Below are 14,182 nucleotides of genomic sequence, written 5' to 3'. Positions count from 1 at the left end.
ATGGTTTTGGATGCGTGTTTCGGTACTTTGTTTGCACAGCTGCCTGTTGAACTCTCACGGAGCTGGTGCGGCAACTTGTAAATTATGTATTATTGACTAGATTAATAGAAGGTCCTACTCTTACCTGATTAAAAAAAAGAACATTTATAGGTAAAATTGTTGATAAGACAGATTTGTAATGCATTTACTTGTTCGTTGGTAGATATTCTTTAGGAATTCTAGATTTTCAAAAACATACAGACTTTGTGCCCAAAGTTTAAAGGTGTATGCTCTACAATTCTAGCTACCTCACAAGGAGGCTCCATCCCTAGTAGGAGTTGAATGTTGTAGCCCATTCTGACCCTCCTTAAAATTGAGCTACCTCTTTAAATTCTACCTCACATAGATATTTATCTTGATTATCTCTCGTAAGAAAAAATCATTATCCTAACCTACCTTTTACATTTAATCTCTGCCTTAACCTTTTTAAAGATAAATCAAAATCACTCTCCTCTTGAATCATTGTAGCCTAAGCATGATGACCACATATAAACATACACACATGTATTATTAACATTAGTCTAGGAAATGATTAAATGATTAGCATTACTAACTAAATATCATCTTAATACTTATTATTAACTAATGATGTCCACAACAAGTGGGGTAAGTGTCCAAGAAAAGGGGGGAATGATGCACACAAAAGGTGGACTATAAAAAAAAATGCATTATGACAATTTAATCTTATTCAGATAAACATCACTAGAAAATATGTCATCATATGCTCATGCTTAGTTTAATGGAGTCCAAGAGTCCAAAGGGGTCACAATATAATGAGGGCCTACAAAACAATAATAATGTAAGGGCTCAACAATAACAATAGTTGGTTTCTATGGGGAAAACAATAACAATCTTGGGGTTACACTAGTATTATAGAGGGTCACCTAGGCAAAAGTAGTGCTTTATAACATGTTCTACAAAGTAAGTGACCTATGTTACAATATGTGTTGCTGAGAACAAAGGGCACCTTATAGAGGCTAGAGAAGATGATCACTTTGTTAGGCACACATCACCGTGACCCATGTTACAATGTGTGTTGTTGAGAAAAAAGGCCACGTTATAGAGACTAGAGAAAATCATCACTTTGTTAGGCACACATCACCCTGGGATACACCTCTGCATCCAACTAAGATTCCGCTACCAATCCATGTTGACATGAAGGAGAACAAACTAGCCATAATGCCGACAATTTGATGTTTAATTTGGAATTGATACCTAACATTTAAAACAATATTAATAACAAAATATATTTATATATGGGTCATAAATAAAATATTTAAAGCAAGTAAAAATATTTCAAAATTAATTATGTATAATATATACAGAGCAATTGAAATAGAAAATTTCTCATTACACTCATAAGTGCTCTCTAGATTCCAATATGAAAGAAATGTATAATTGAATTCATTGTACTTAAAAGCAAATTATCAACAACAAAAAAGTATTTCAAATACAATATTTCCCTACCCACATTAGAGTTAAATCATTTCAATTGTGTGTTATTGAATATGATGGAGGGATATATGCAAGTCCTTTCATACTTAACATGGTATTGATATAATAAATATTTTTTTCTTTTTTTCTTTTTGTTTCTTATTTTTAAATACTTATTTATTAAATAAATAAATTCAATATAAATGAAAATATTTAATTTATAATTAAGGATGAATTTTTTAATTAATATACATTTTAAACATTATATATAAATTATATATACATATTAAACACCACCAAATTATACATATTTCTCACACTAACAATTTCCAAGTCAATTAAATTAGAAAAATATATTCCCACACTTTAGAAAAATAATGGCTATACTATTCGTGTCAGCCAAATGAGAATAACAAAACAAACAATTTATCAAATATTTTTATTTCTTACTTTTAAATATTTATTTACAAAATTAACAATTTTATATTTTTAATTACTTTATTTTATATATATAATTTAAGATGGATATTAAATATTCGTTTTATAATTAACTTTGAAATTTTTAATTAATATATCTTTTAAACATTTTACCTAAATTGTATATACATATTAAACATTGAATTATTGATTCAGGAGGATCCTGTCAGTCCAGTATGAGCAGAGTCTTCAGTGATTCAAGTCGAAGTGGTCTTAAAATGATCATAGTCGATGAGGTCTTGAACTTTTTCAAGTTCGCTAGTATTCATCGTCAGCATTCAGTGTCTGGTATCTTCATCTTTGACAGTGATGTTATGGTTGTCTGGTAATGTCAATGGTTGATATGGTTTTCATGGTATTCGAAGGATATGGTTTTGTACCTTGTTGTCGACATGTGTTTGTCGTCAGTTCTGTCGGGGTTTGGTTGTCGACATGTGTTTGTTGTCAGTTCTGCCGGCCTTTGGTTGTCAACATGTGTTTGTCGTCATGAGATAGTGGCAAATGTCGCTTTGTGACGAAGAGGTGTACATGTGTTTTATTATCAAAATCCAAGTGATTTAATACATAAACATAAGTCATGTATCCTAATACACCTAAACCCTAACCTATACCTAATCCATGCATTAAAATTCCATAACCCTAAGTCCTAAACCCATTCATGCTATTGCAAAACTTGTAAAACATTAAAACATTACAAAATGCACACAAAATAGCCCCTAACGGTTGGCCTAACTGCATCAGAGCAGAGCGTAGCGGGCCATGTGAAGGGACAAGGGATTAACCGTCAGGGTTAACATCGGAGCATGACGGCGCGGGGAATGGTATCTAATTGTGGTTGTGTGAACGTAGTGCAGGAGACCACGCAGTCGGGGGTTGTCTCCGCCGTTTGGTGGACAGTCACGGTCCAGGGGGGGGGTAGCAGGTGTATGTGAGTGCCGAATTAACCGCCAACCATCATCGTCGTGAAAAACAGTCGGCAAAATTGTTGGAGCCATAACTGCGGGTTATCTAACTTGTTCACATGCATTGTCAGCGCCCTCCGCCCGGATAGCTGACTCCTAACAGTGTCGGGCTAAACTAAGGTCGAAAGTGGGTTTTTATTTGTATTTTGGATATTTTAATTACACCTAGGTGCTGAATATCACTATGTGACATTAATTCATTAACTAAAACCCTGAATTAACCCTAAAAGTCAGCTTGTTCATTCCTAAGCTCAGACTAAGGAGTTAGAATGCATCTGGAGGGTTATAAAGATAGTTTGGCTCGTTGAAGAGTAGGAGGGAGTGATTTTAGAGTTTTGTATGGAGATTATAGAGGACATAGGCTGATTTTTTATTTCAGTGTAACGAGAGCCTCTAGAGTCAATTGGGAACCATGACAGGCGTTGGAAAGCTAATTTAGAGAGCTTTCTTGTGACAGTGACCAGAAGTGCTTGCGTGCACAATTAGTCTGGTTAATTTGTTGTGTAATCGACCTCCTCGGATTCAATACTAATAAAGCGGACACCCATCTTGAAAGCAGACACAGAGACGTAGTCCATCAGGGACGAACTCTGTAATCAATATTGATGTCTCGTATCGCTGTGTTTTTACTACTTATTACTTTTGTTTGTATGTTTCTCATGTTTTAATTATGTCGTAAAGTCACTCCTTTTCAATCAGTTCTCACGGTTAAAGCACCTTAAGTTAACATTCATTTCACTAATGGCATTAATCAATTCTACTTCAGTTTAATGTATGATCATCTCAAATCAATTATACATATTTTCCATACTAACAATTTTCAGGTCACTCCAATGGAAAAAAGTATATTCCTACTCTTCAAAAGTCACTCCAATAGAAAAAAACATATTCCTACACTTCAAAAGTCACTCCAATGGGAACAAAACAGATTCCTATCTTTCAAAAAAAAAAAAAACCAATCCAATGGAAAAAACAGATTCTTACCTTTCAAAAAACAATAACTCTAAATAAAAAAGAACAAATTATAAAGATAATTTAAAAATCCTACATCCATAAAAAGGAAACCACTAAATATGCTTTTCAAATCAACCAAATGAAAATATATATATATATATACATATATATCATAAAAAAAATATATCGATCTACAAATGAAAACTAATCCTACATATACAAGTGGATTTCTACATCTACCATGGTAAATAATGAATACAAGTTTTCAAATCAACCAAATGGAAAGAAAAAATCCAACTCCTACAAATGAAAACAATATATCTTACAAAACTAGTGTTAGATAATGCACACCTTGAATGTTAAATGAAATGAACACATCTTTATCATTTGGGGTTTGCATAAAAGGCCTCTCAACCAACCAAAGAAAAAACAAATTCCTGCCCCTAAAAGTGAAAACCATGTAATCCTATGGGTTGATATGAAAAGAAAGAATTCCTACCCCTACAAATGAAAACAATGAAATCCTACAAATACAACTGGTGTTATATGGTGCATACCTTGAATGTTAAATGAAATGAACACACTTTTATCATTTGGGGTTGCATAAAAGACAACCAACCAAAGAAAAACGAATTCCTGCCCGTAAAAGTGAAAACCATGAAATCCTACAGGTTGATATGAAAAGGAAAAATTCCTACCCCTACAATTATACGTGAGGACAAGAAGCCAGAACCCATCGTTGTTTAAATCGTCCACCAGTACACCTTTTTCGTCGTTGGCTCTGTGTTGCCCATGCAATTCATTATCCTTTACACGGAGTACACCTTTTTCGTCGTTGGCTCTGTGTTGCCCATGCAATTCATTATCCTTTACACGGAGTATTGATGCCACATTATAGGATACTTTCACCAAAGCAGATTTGTCGTTGTCCACATGGTTCAGCTATGCGGGCCCCACCCAGTGTACACTTTTTCCGATGGTGTCAAGTTGTACAGCATAGTCACTGCCTCCGGAGGCACAGAGATGGGTTGGTTTTGATGCCAAGGAAAACGCGTTGAAACATGCCCTTGGAAAGATGGCCCGCTTTATGTATCGTATTTTCAGGAAGAAACTTTCAAACATAACCCTTCGAAAGATAGATATGGATAAAGAAGCAAAGAATACTCCACACAACCGTGAAGACATGAACCATATGATTAGGAGTGTTAACTTTGACTTTTAATGGAAAAATATTTTTCTTTTCTTTGTTTATTTTATTTTTAATTTCAATCTTTATGTAAATCTATTATTTATTTTGAATCAAATAATATATTTTTGAACGTTACTAAATAATAAAAAAATGATTATTTTATTCCATTCATTGAAATTCTCTTTGCATCATTTTCATTATTTAATCTCTTTTTAGGATGAGATTCTCCATCTTTATCCTAATAATGAAACACACTAGATGATTCAAAATGAGTAGGCTCCAAAATTCTCATGTAATTTTTATCGAAATAATTTCAGTATAAGATATATTATTATGCCTATGGGGTGTGGAATAGATGGTGACTTGGTGTACTATTAAGTCGCTTTGTGATGTGAAGTTCACTGGTTTGGAACTTTGTGGGAAAAAATCCATACATGCTAAGGCCATACATGCTAAGGCTTGGTGTGGTGAGATCCCCATGTGATTTTGACGCCTTAAATGCCCCTCAGAAGCAGTTTATCAAGCCACAACTTAATCATGATGTAATCTCTGATGATTCATATTTGATTATAATTAGGAGAGGAAAAGAGTAATGATATGGTCAAAAATATTTATTTAGTGAAATAACTCAAAGAATAATGATTAATTGAGTTAATGAAAAAAAGTGGGTAAAATAAATTAATAGTTTAATAAACAAAAAAAATTTATTAATTATTTTAAGGAGTTATAGCCAAGGTAAGTTAGAAACAATTACTACATATTGATTTAATAATTATTTTATAGGATAAAAGTGTATCTATTAAGGAAACATAAATAAATAATGATTTATTTAACAACTAATGATGTATCAATATACGGAATAATGATTTGTTTATTCAATAACTATGAATATAGATATGTCATTAACAACTTTTATTGACTTGACATGTTATCATTAAAATATTTTATAGTTAAAATGAATTAGTTTATTTATTGATTCACGATGTATCAATATAAATAATTGAACATGTCAGAGTCCTTCAAAGGGCCTCTGGCACGTCATAGAAGTAAGGAGAAATTTTTACGCATCAAAAGAAATTTAAAATATGATTTTTGTCATTTAAAAAAAAAAATTGGAATAATATCTTAAAATTTTTTAAGAAGGGCTGTTAAATTTTCAACATTTTTTTAAATTTCATTTTTTCTGAAATTAAAATTTTAAGAATGTTGAATTTGTGAATTTCCTTTTATGTTAAAACTTAAATTCCATTTGAGAAACTCCCATTTCAAAAACAACAATTTCTTTTTGGGTTGTTTTTTCTAATTGTGCATATGATGCAATTTCTTATTACTTATTATGTCAAAATTACATTTTCATACCATTACATTTGGCAGTTTCTAAGTTGCTCTCATTTAAAAAACAGCAGTTTCTTTTTGAGTTGTTTTTTCTAATTGTGCATATGATCCAAGTTCTTATTAATTATTATTTCACAATTACCCTTTGATACCATTTCATTTGGTAGTTTCAATTGAGAGCCACTAGATGTCAATATGGGTCATGTATTGGGTCTGTAATTTTACTGGGTTGTGCCTGAAGGCTGCCCAAAGCAAGGTTTGACAACGATTACTGGGTTGTACCTGAAGGCTGCCCAAAGCAAAGTTTGACAACGATTTAAGCTGGAGAGGAGCATAGATTCATGACTCAGCAAACACCTATCAAGCAAGGTTTAAGCACAATTTATGCTTGGAGAGGAGCGCATTCCAAAGGCTTCCTAACGTACTGGATTTTATTTGTTTGAGGATTCCCAATTCCTGGTATGTTTTCATATTCCCAATTTCTGAATGAGTTACTTGTATGAGTGTTAGTAAATGTGCTAGTGACTTGGAGGCAAGATACTAGTAATCAGAGAACAGATTTATCTTTGTTCATAATAATTCTAGATGCCACCCCAAATCTGGAAAGTATGTTACAGAATGCTTGTAGTTTACTTAACTTATTTAACTTATTTTTCTAGAAAACAACAGGTCATCCACAAACATGAGATTTGAAATACGAGTGGTTCTTATTACCCCGCATCTAGCAATTAGTCCATTTTCTCTAGGCAACATCATATAGCCACCAAAATTAGCCTTATATCTCAATAGCATTATACACAACACCTTGTTAGATTAAGCTAATGATATGAACCCTCAAATTGCCACAAGAAATATTTGAGTTTGGTTTTATGGCCTATAGCCTAACACATAGTTTTCCTATAGCAGCATAAACATTATTCTTGATCTTCCAATGATATCTCAACAGGGTTGATCCACTGCTTCTTTTAACTCGGCATCCTTACAAGAAGGAAACATCCTCACACAGTTGCAAGAGGGAAGCTCAAACCGTCCCTTAACTTATTCCAGTTTCATTCTGTATGATGGCTACTTTGCTGCAGCTAGATGACAACAAATAGAAGCCCTTCTAAGCTGCACTTATTACAGTGTATAGGTTCACTACTGATCAACTCTCCTTCGTTGCGAATAGGGCTTCATCATAACTGCGGATTAGGGCATCATCAAACAATAGATTAGTAGGCTTCGTTAGGGCTCCTTTAATAGCGTGTAAGTGTCACCCTTAATTGCGGATTACATCAACCTTGAGGACTGTGGCTAGGGTAGCTTATATAGACTCCTCTTTGACTGTGTCTAGGGCTGGTTAAGGCCTCCTCTTCATAGCATATAATGATCCTCTTCTTGCTACGTAGACATGTCTCCTTTTGCTGCATGTAGAAGGGAGACTAATGAGGAGTATCCCCACAAACCGACCCGTATACTTTATACTATGTCCATAAAAAAAATTAAGGGCATCAAAAATGATTTTGTGAACCATATAAACCTATTGCACTCACCTAAAACGATTGTAGGTTTGTCTTTGGGTTTAGGAAAAGGATATGAACTGCCCTTCTTCAGATAGATCACGATTGCTCCAAGGACCCTAGCTCAGAGCAATGAGACATGAGCGTGCCACCACAAGGTTCCTTCCTGATCAACATTGATGAATCTGTATGTGTAACTTCCACCCGGTTGAATTGGGCACTGTGTAATATACTCGCGTCCATCGGCCCAACCTGTATGTAATTGGTGTATTCCATGCCTGCCATGATTGAAACATCTATCAGTCTCAGCTTTACATTATTTCTTTCATATAGTCAAAGAGGTAGGTTAACATCCCAACGAATTACCCTTTTCCACAAGTTTAAAATACTGAGAGGTTAAGAAGTCGATTTCAAGGGATATACAGCATAAAGTATTCTTGTTTGCTGAAATTATTTTTGTTCATTGAAATTATACGCAAGACTTATTTATGCATAATCTAAGATTGCACATATCAAAGGCAATAGGGACTTCCCAAATGGCTAGATTCTTTTTTACTATAAATATCTCTGATTTTAAGAGATGGTAGATTTGAATTGAATCTCATATTCCAGGAATCTGTAATGCATATAAGTTAATAGATGGTAGATTTTAATTGAAGTGGATATTCCAGGAATCTGTAATAGTGGTAAATAGTAAATTTAAATTGAATAAAATATTTCAGAAATGTGCAATTAATATAAGAAATTGAATCTCCAAAAATCTGCTCGATGAATTTGAATTGTGAATTTGAATTGTGAATTTGAATTAAATTAACTTCACCAAAGATTGAATCACCATATTCCAATTAAGGGATGTCCAAAAAATGAGAGCAGAGACAAACCAGTGAATAGTGGAATCCCACATGTCTCTGTTGCTTAAAAAATAGTTGGTCCTGGTAACTGGCCATTTACAATGACTATATCGTGCATCCAGCATAATCTCTGAATAGGGGTGATTTCAATCTGTTCTAATAAATTGAGATTGTAACAATATAGTGAGACGGAATTTAGTTAAAACCATAGTTTGATATATGCCCATTAGTTTATTCATCTCCTTTCACTCAGAAATATTATATAAAATTTTCGCAATATATCAATAGAGAGTTACCAGAACAAGAAGACATCACAAATAGCATTACAGAGTCATAATTCTAAACAGAAGAGCTATGACAAACATACGGTGAAAGTATGATGATGCATGTGTGACGAACAATTTCTATGGACCAAATAGTTTGCAACTCCCACCACTATAAGTATTAGTAACCCAACTAAGCATCCTGTCCAAAATACTGTCCCACAAGCATTGGTATTCATACGATCTTGTCCTGAGTTTAAGCTTAGTCTTAATATTCAGCGCGCAGTGCTAGGGCGCAAAATTGTTTCAAGGGATTTAGTTGGACTCGATTTATTGCTAGGAAAATAATGAATTAGGATTAGAGATTTTAAGCAGGGCAAGAATATTTGGTGATACAATCCAAATCAACTTCCATAATGCCATAGGTTTTCCATTTATGTTACAGACAAAAAAAGGGGTTTATAAGTGGTCCAACATAATTTTTTAACGAGAGCACGTTATTTCTATATTAATCTAAACTTTTTAACAGGGAGGAGGACATGTCACGTTATTTCTATCTTAATCTATTTTGAAAAATCAAGATAAATGGTATATGTATTTATTATAATATAGTTTTATAAATAATACAGTTTTATACAAGGTGGGAAAATTTATCATAATTTAGTTGTCAAATCAAAAGCCAAGATAGCTAGGTCTGGCTGCAATTCTCAAAGGACTCATCACAGTTATTTAAGGAAAACCACACCACCTAAAATAACTCGTTGGGGGTAGGCTTTCACCCTTGCCAGATGCCTCTCGGTCTCGGGTCATTAACCTCTTTCCTTAGGTCCAAAGAAAACGAGTTCTTACTCAAACAAGAGCAGTTAACCTCTTTCCTTACGTCCGAAGAAGACCAATTCTTACTCAAACAGGAGCAGTGTTACGGCATACTCCAGACTCATTATTCATCATATTTACTCTTAATTTCTAATTTATTTATTTTTATTTTGATTCAAGGAGTATTTTAAAATTGGATAAATAAGAAAGAGGTCAATTTATTGTTAGTTTCTTTATTTATGGACAAGAAAAAAAAAATGAATAATTTGATTGGTTTTCTAAAAAACTATAATTTAAATAAAAATAACCATTTATTAATAACTTTAACATGTATAATTAAACCTTTTGCCAACAAAATGTATTTTTCAAAATTACAAATGGTAAAGATAAATAAAATTGTAAAAATAAATAGGATATACATTTGTTGTGCAAACATTATTCCTTATTCCTTTTATATGTACTAGTGGTCTAAAAGCACACAATTATAGGATTGATATACCTAGATAAGAAATTATTTATTTTGATTCAAGGAGTATTTTAAAATTGGATAAATAAGAAAGAGGTCAATTTATTGTTAGTTTCTTTATTTATGGACAAGAAAAAAAAAAATGAATAATTTGATTGGTTTTCTAAAAAACTATAATTTAAATAAAAATAACCATTTATTAATAACTTTAACATGTATAATTAAACCTTTTGCCAACAAAATGTATTTTTCAAAATTACAAATGGTAAAGATAAATAAAATTGTAAAAATAAATAGGATATACATTTGTTGTGCAAACATTATTCCTTATTCCTTTTATATGTACTAGTGGTCTAAAAGCACACAATTATAGGATTGATATACCTAGATAGGAAATTAGAAAAAGTTGGACTAAAGAGATATTAGATTTAAAAAATAAAATTGGTTTATATTTATAAAGATTTGTTCCGAATTTTACGTGAATTTTTTTTAATGGAATGTTACAAATACTTTATTAATATATATTTCTATGTTATTAATATATATAATTAATAAAAAATACAAGTTAAAATAAAAATATGTAAATGAGACTAAATGTTTTGTTTAATTTTAGTTTTATTAAATATTGGTTATAAATTAATTATTTTAAAAAATTACAGAGGTTTTTTTTATTTTGTGAAATTTTTTTATTTTTTTATTTTTTATATGAATATTTGTTATATTATAAAATTAGCTTAATGCCTAATAATATATTGGTGATAATTTTGGACTAAGTTAAGATGAATCTATGATATAATTTTGGACTAGGTTAAGATGAATCTATGATATATTTTTAATGTATTCAAGTGATTTTTTTTATTATTGTAATATTGACATTAAAGGCAGATGAATTTTTTTTGTTTTTCAAGGAAAGTTATAGGGGCCAATGTTTCCAAGTGAGCTAATTTTCCATTGTTTTCTAAAAAAAAAATTACCAATTTTCGTTTATTCTAAAAATGGTTCACCTAAATTTTATACTAATTTAGAGACTATAAAATAATTAAAAATTTTAGTATTCTTACAAGAATATTGCTAAACATTTTTTAGCTTAATATTGAGGATTAATAAGATTTTCTAACATTTTTAAACTTGGAAATTTTTTTCCATCCTTCAAATTTTCCATGTTCAATTTGAAGAAAATTTTCCGTATTTAAAATTTCCATACTCATTTTAATTTAGACACATAATTCATACATTTAGTTAATACAATTTAAATGCAAAAACACCTCATTCTCCTAGTTGCAATTAAGCTTAATTTATTCAATTTATAAGAATTAATAATAATTTCAAATCAGTGGCCATTAATTTGCTCATACATTTGTGTGACTATGAATGTATGCTCCAAAACATAATATCCCAAAGTCTAATTGGTGAACGGGGACCAAAGCGATACATTGATTGATTTAATAATAGCGCAATATAAGAGATTTAAAGGGACCAAACATTGAAAGATTATCAATTTCATTAACATTGTATCCCAAATGAATTATGTATCCCAAACTCTAATTCATGAAGCTAGACCAAAGTGATACATAGATTGATTTAATAATAGCACAATATAAAATATTTAAGGGGAACAAAAATTGAAAGATTATCAATTTCATTGCCAATAAAGTTAAGGGTAAAGTGATTTACAATCAATTGTCTCTCATAATAACTTATTTTGAAGATAAAAGTTTAGTTAATGAAATGAACATAGAAGAATAATGAGTAGAAAGAGAATAATAAGATGTAAGTGGAAAAGATTTAACAACAATTTTAGGGGTGGAAATTTAAGTTTAAATGCATAGCAATGTAAATAAAGCTTACATAAACAATCCTTTTTTAACTAAATGGCTAAAGAGAACCGAGTTTCACTGGCAACTTCAAAATGGCTTCTCTATCCAACACATAGGAAAGGTCACAAAATCCGCTAGCTGACAACCTTTCAAAAAAAGGCTTGTTCAAAGATATAGGTAAATGGTACATGGAAATATTTTGGGAAAACAATATCTATATCATGGGAAAACAATATCTGGGAAAACAATATCTATATCATGGGGGACCTTCTTCTTCCTGCGTAGTTTTGTATATCTATATCTATATGAAGCTCCTTTAACTAGTGTATGAAACTAGTAGATATGCGAGATTGAGGCAGGTGGAAAAAAATATAAGGAAAAAAGAAAATGCTTGTGAAAAACTGGCCAGTTCAACTAACTCCATTGAAGCAGTGCACGAAGCCACTAAACAGGCAGGGTCATATAAGTCAGGTCAAACTGCACATATAACTGGGCACATAATGGGCATAAAACTGGACATAAACTGGGCATAAAAAGGAATATTGCGGAGGAGCATAAACTGGGCAGGTCGAAAACAGACATTTGACGTAGGAGTCAAACCGATAAATGAGCTAGTTTAGTGAGCCTCTTGAACCAACGTAAGAAAACAGTGAAAAAAACGCCCTTCTAGAAAGCACTTAATAAGGAAGTTTACAATTTTTTTCCAGTGGCAAAAACCTGGTTGAAAGGACAAAGGTGAGAATATAACCTGGAGGGTCGTCTGTGTTTTGTGTCGCGTGTTCGCCGAAACCCTCCCTGCAAACAAAGCAATCAAAAGTTGGAATTAGAACTCGAAGGACAATTGTTGAACAACCACAGAATCCATTGAGCTTACCTACCTATCCGAAAATGTTTTGCTGTGTCTTCTCCCGCCCCAGAATGTGCATCGGACAAGTAAACTTCCCTTCAATATGCTTAAAACCCTCCCACATTGGTGGTTGTGCCGAGCAAAGCCTTGGAGAAGAAAGCAGAGACAGGAAATGGTGTGAGAGCTTGCTGGCCTTTCGCGGACGGTTTTATGTGGCAGGTTTATGACAGTGGCAAGGAGCGGTGATGAAGGGCCTGCGACTGGGGAAAAAAACCATGGCATGGACTAAAAAATGGTGAGCAGGAAGTTAAATGCAGAGCAGGTGGGTGGAAGGGTTTCGTGGCCAAAAAGAGGCGCAGGGCAGCTGGGTGGGAGTGTTTCCCAGACGAAAAAATGGCGGGCAAGAATTTAAACGCAGAGCAGCTGGGTGGAAGTTAAACGTGGAGCAGCTGGGTGGAATTTAGACGCAGAGCGACGGGAGTGAGTGCCCTTTGGGGTTTCGTATGGGTGGCAACCCCTTCGCTGCAAACCGGCAAAGGGAAAAACGATGGAAGTGGAGAACGTCAATACAGAAATTGTTAAATTGTAACCCTAACCCTCTTTCGAAGAATGGCGCCCGTCGGATGTGCTTTGCAGAGATGGACAGCGTTGAGGGAAACAGCGATCCAGCAGTTCTGACATCGGCTTTCTAGAATCCTCTTTCGGGGCAAGTCTTGGCACGAGGTCACATGGGTGAGTTTCGAGGGCTAGGGCTGGGGCTAGGAAGAAATCGAGCTGGGCGGAAGGTATAATATTATTAATAGTAATAATACTTCCATCCTTTCTGTTGCGCATAGAACTATCAAATTTCCCAAAATGGCAATCTCAACATGAAATTTAGATAATATAACAAATTGTATACAAAAGGAGGAAAGTATTTGGAAATGTGATAAATTTTACATTTACTTAGAAACCCGTGTCGATGAGATCCGGGACCTTGCTTTTAAGATTCATCTTGTAGGTGGATGGCATCATTTTCACATTTTAAGGGATTTAACGATGGCGGAAAAATCATTCCTCGTCAAATTTTTCCGTGACAGTGTGTGAATTTGGGATTTGAGTTTACAGCAAATTGAAGTTCGAAGTGTGCTTGGGCTTTCTGTAAAGTCCAGATGTACGCCGTTGAGCCGTTGGAAAATTATGATACTGAAAGTGACATCCATTTGATATTTGTAGTTCACACTGACGCTTGAG

The 14,182-nt window shown here is 33.1% G+C and overlaps 1 protein-coding gene across 3 annotated transcripts in view; it reads right to left on the bottom strand.

Annotated features, from left to right (window-relative positions):
• The window catches only part of LOC149196978 (uncharacterized), a 78,450-nt gene extending 64,747 nt beyond the window's left edge, over positions 1-13,703 (bottom strand). The window contains exons 1-3 of one of the 3 annotated variants that reach the window (XM_089403817.1): positions 12,981-13,690; positions 12,851-12,897; positions 827-1,254 (exon numbers count right to left, since the gene is read on the bottom strand). In XM_089403817.1, coding sequence (XP_089259943.1) covers positions 1,166-1,254; positions 12,851-12,897; positions 12,981-13,231 — 387 coding nt within the window. In that variant the 5' untranslated portion in view covers positions 13,232-13,690 and the 3' untranslated portion in view covers positions 827-1,165. Of the gene's footprint in view, positions 1-826; positions 1,255-7,973; positions 8,168-12,850; positions 12,898-12,980 lie in introns of those variants that run through there. The other 2 variants (XM_089403815.1, XM_089403816.1) reach the window with 2 other exon arrangements.
• Positions 13,704-14,182: the final 479 nt, after the last annotated feature.

This window comes from Pinus tabuliformis, chromosome 2_2 (genome assembly GCF_031772625.1).
Source record: "Pinus tabuliformis cultivar Carrire ecotype Pingquan chromosome 2_2, CPIR1, whole genome shotgun sequence".
NCBI lineage: Eukaryota > Viridiplantae > Streptophyta > Pinopsida > Pinales > Pinaceae > Pinus > Pinus tabuliformis.
Note: the sequence above shows the minus strand (reverse complement) of the source record. Positions and strands in the feature narration are given on the sequence as shown.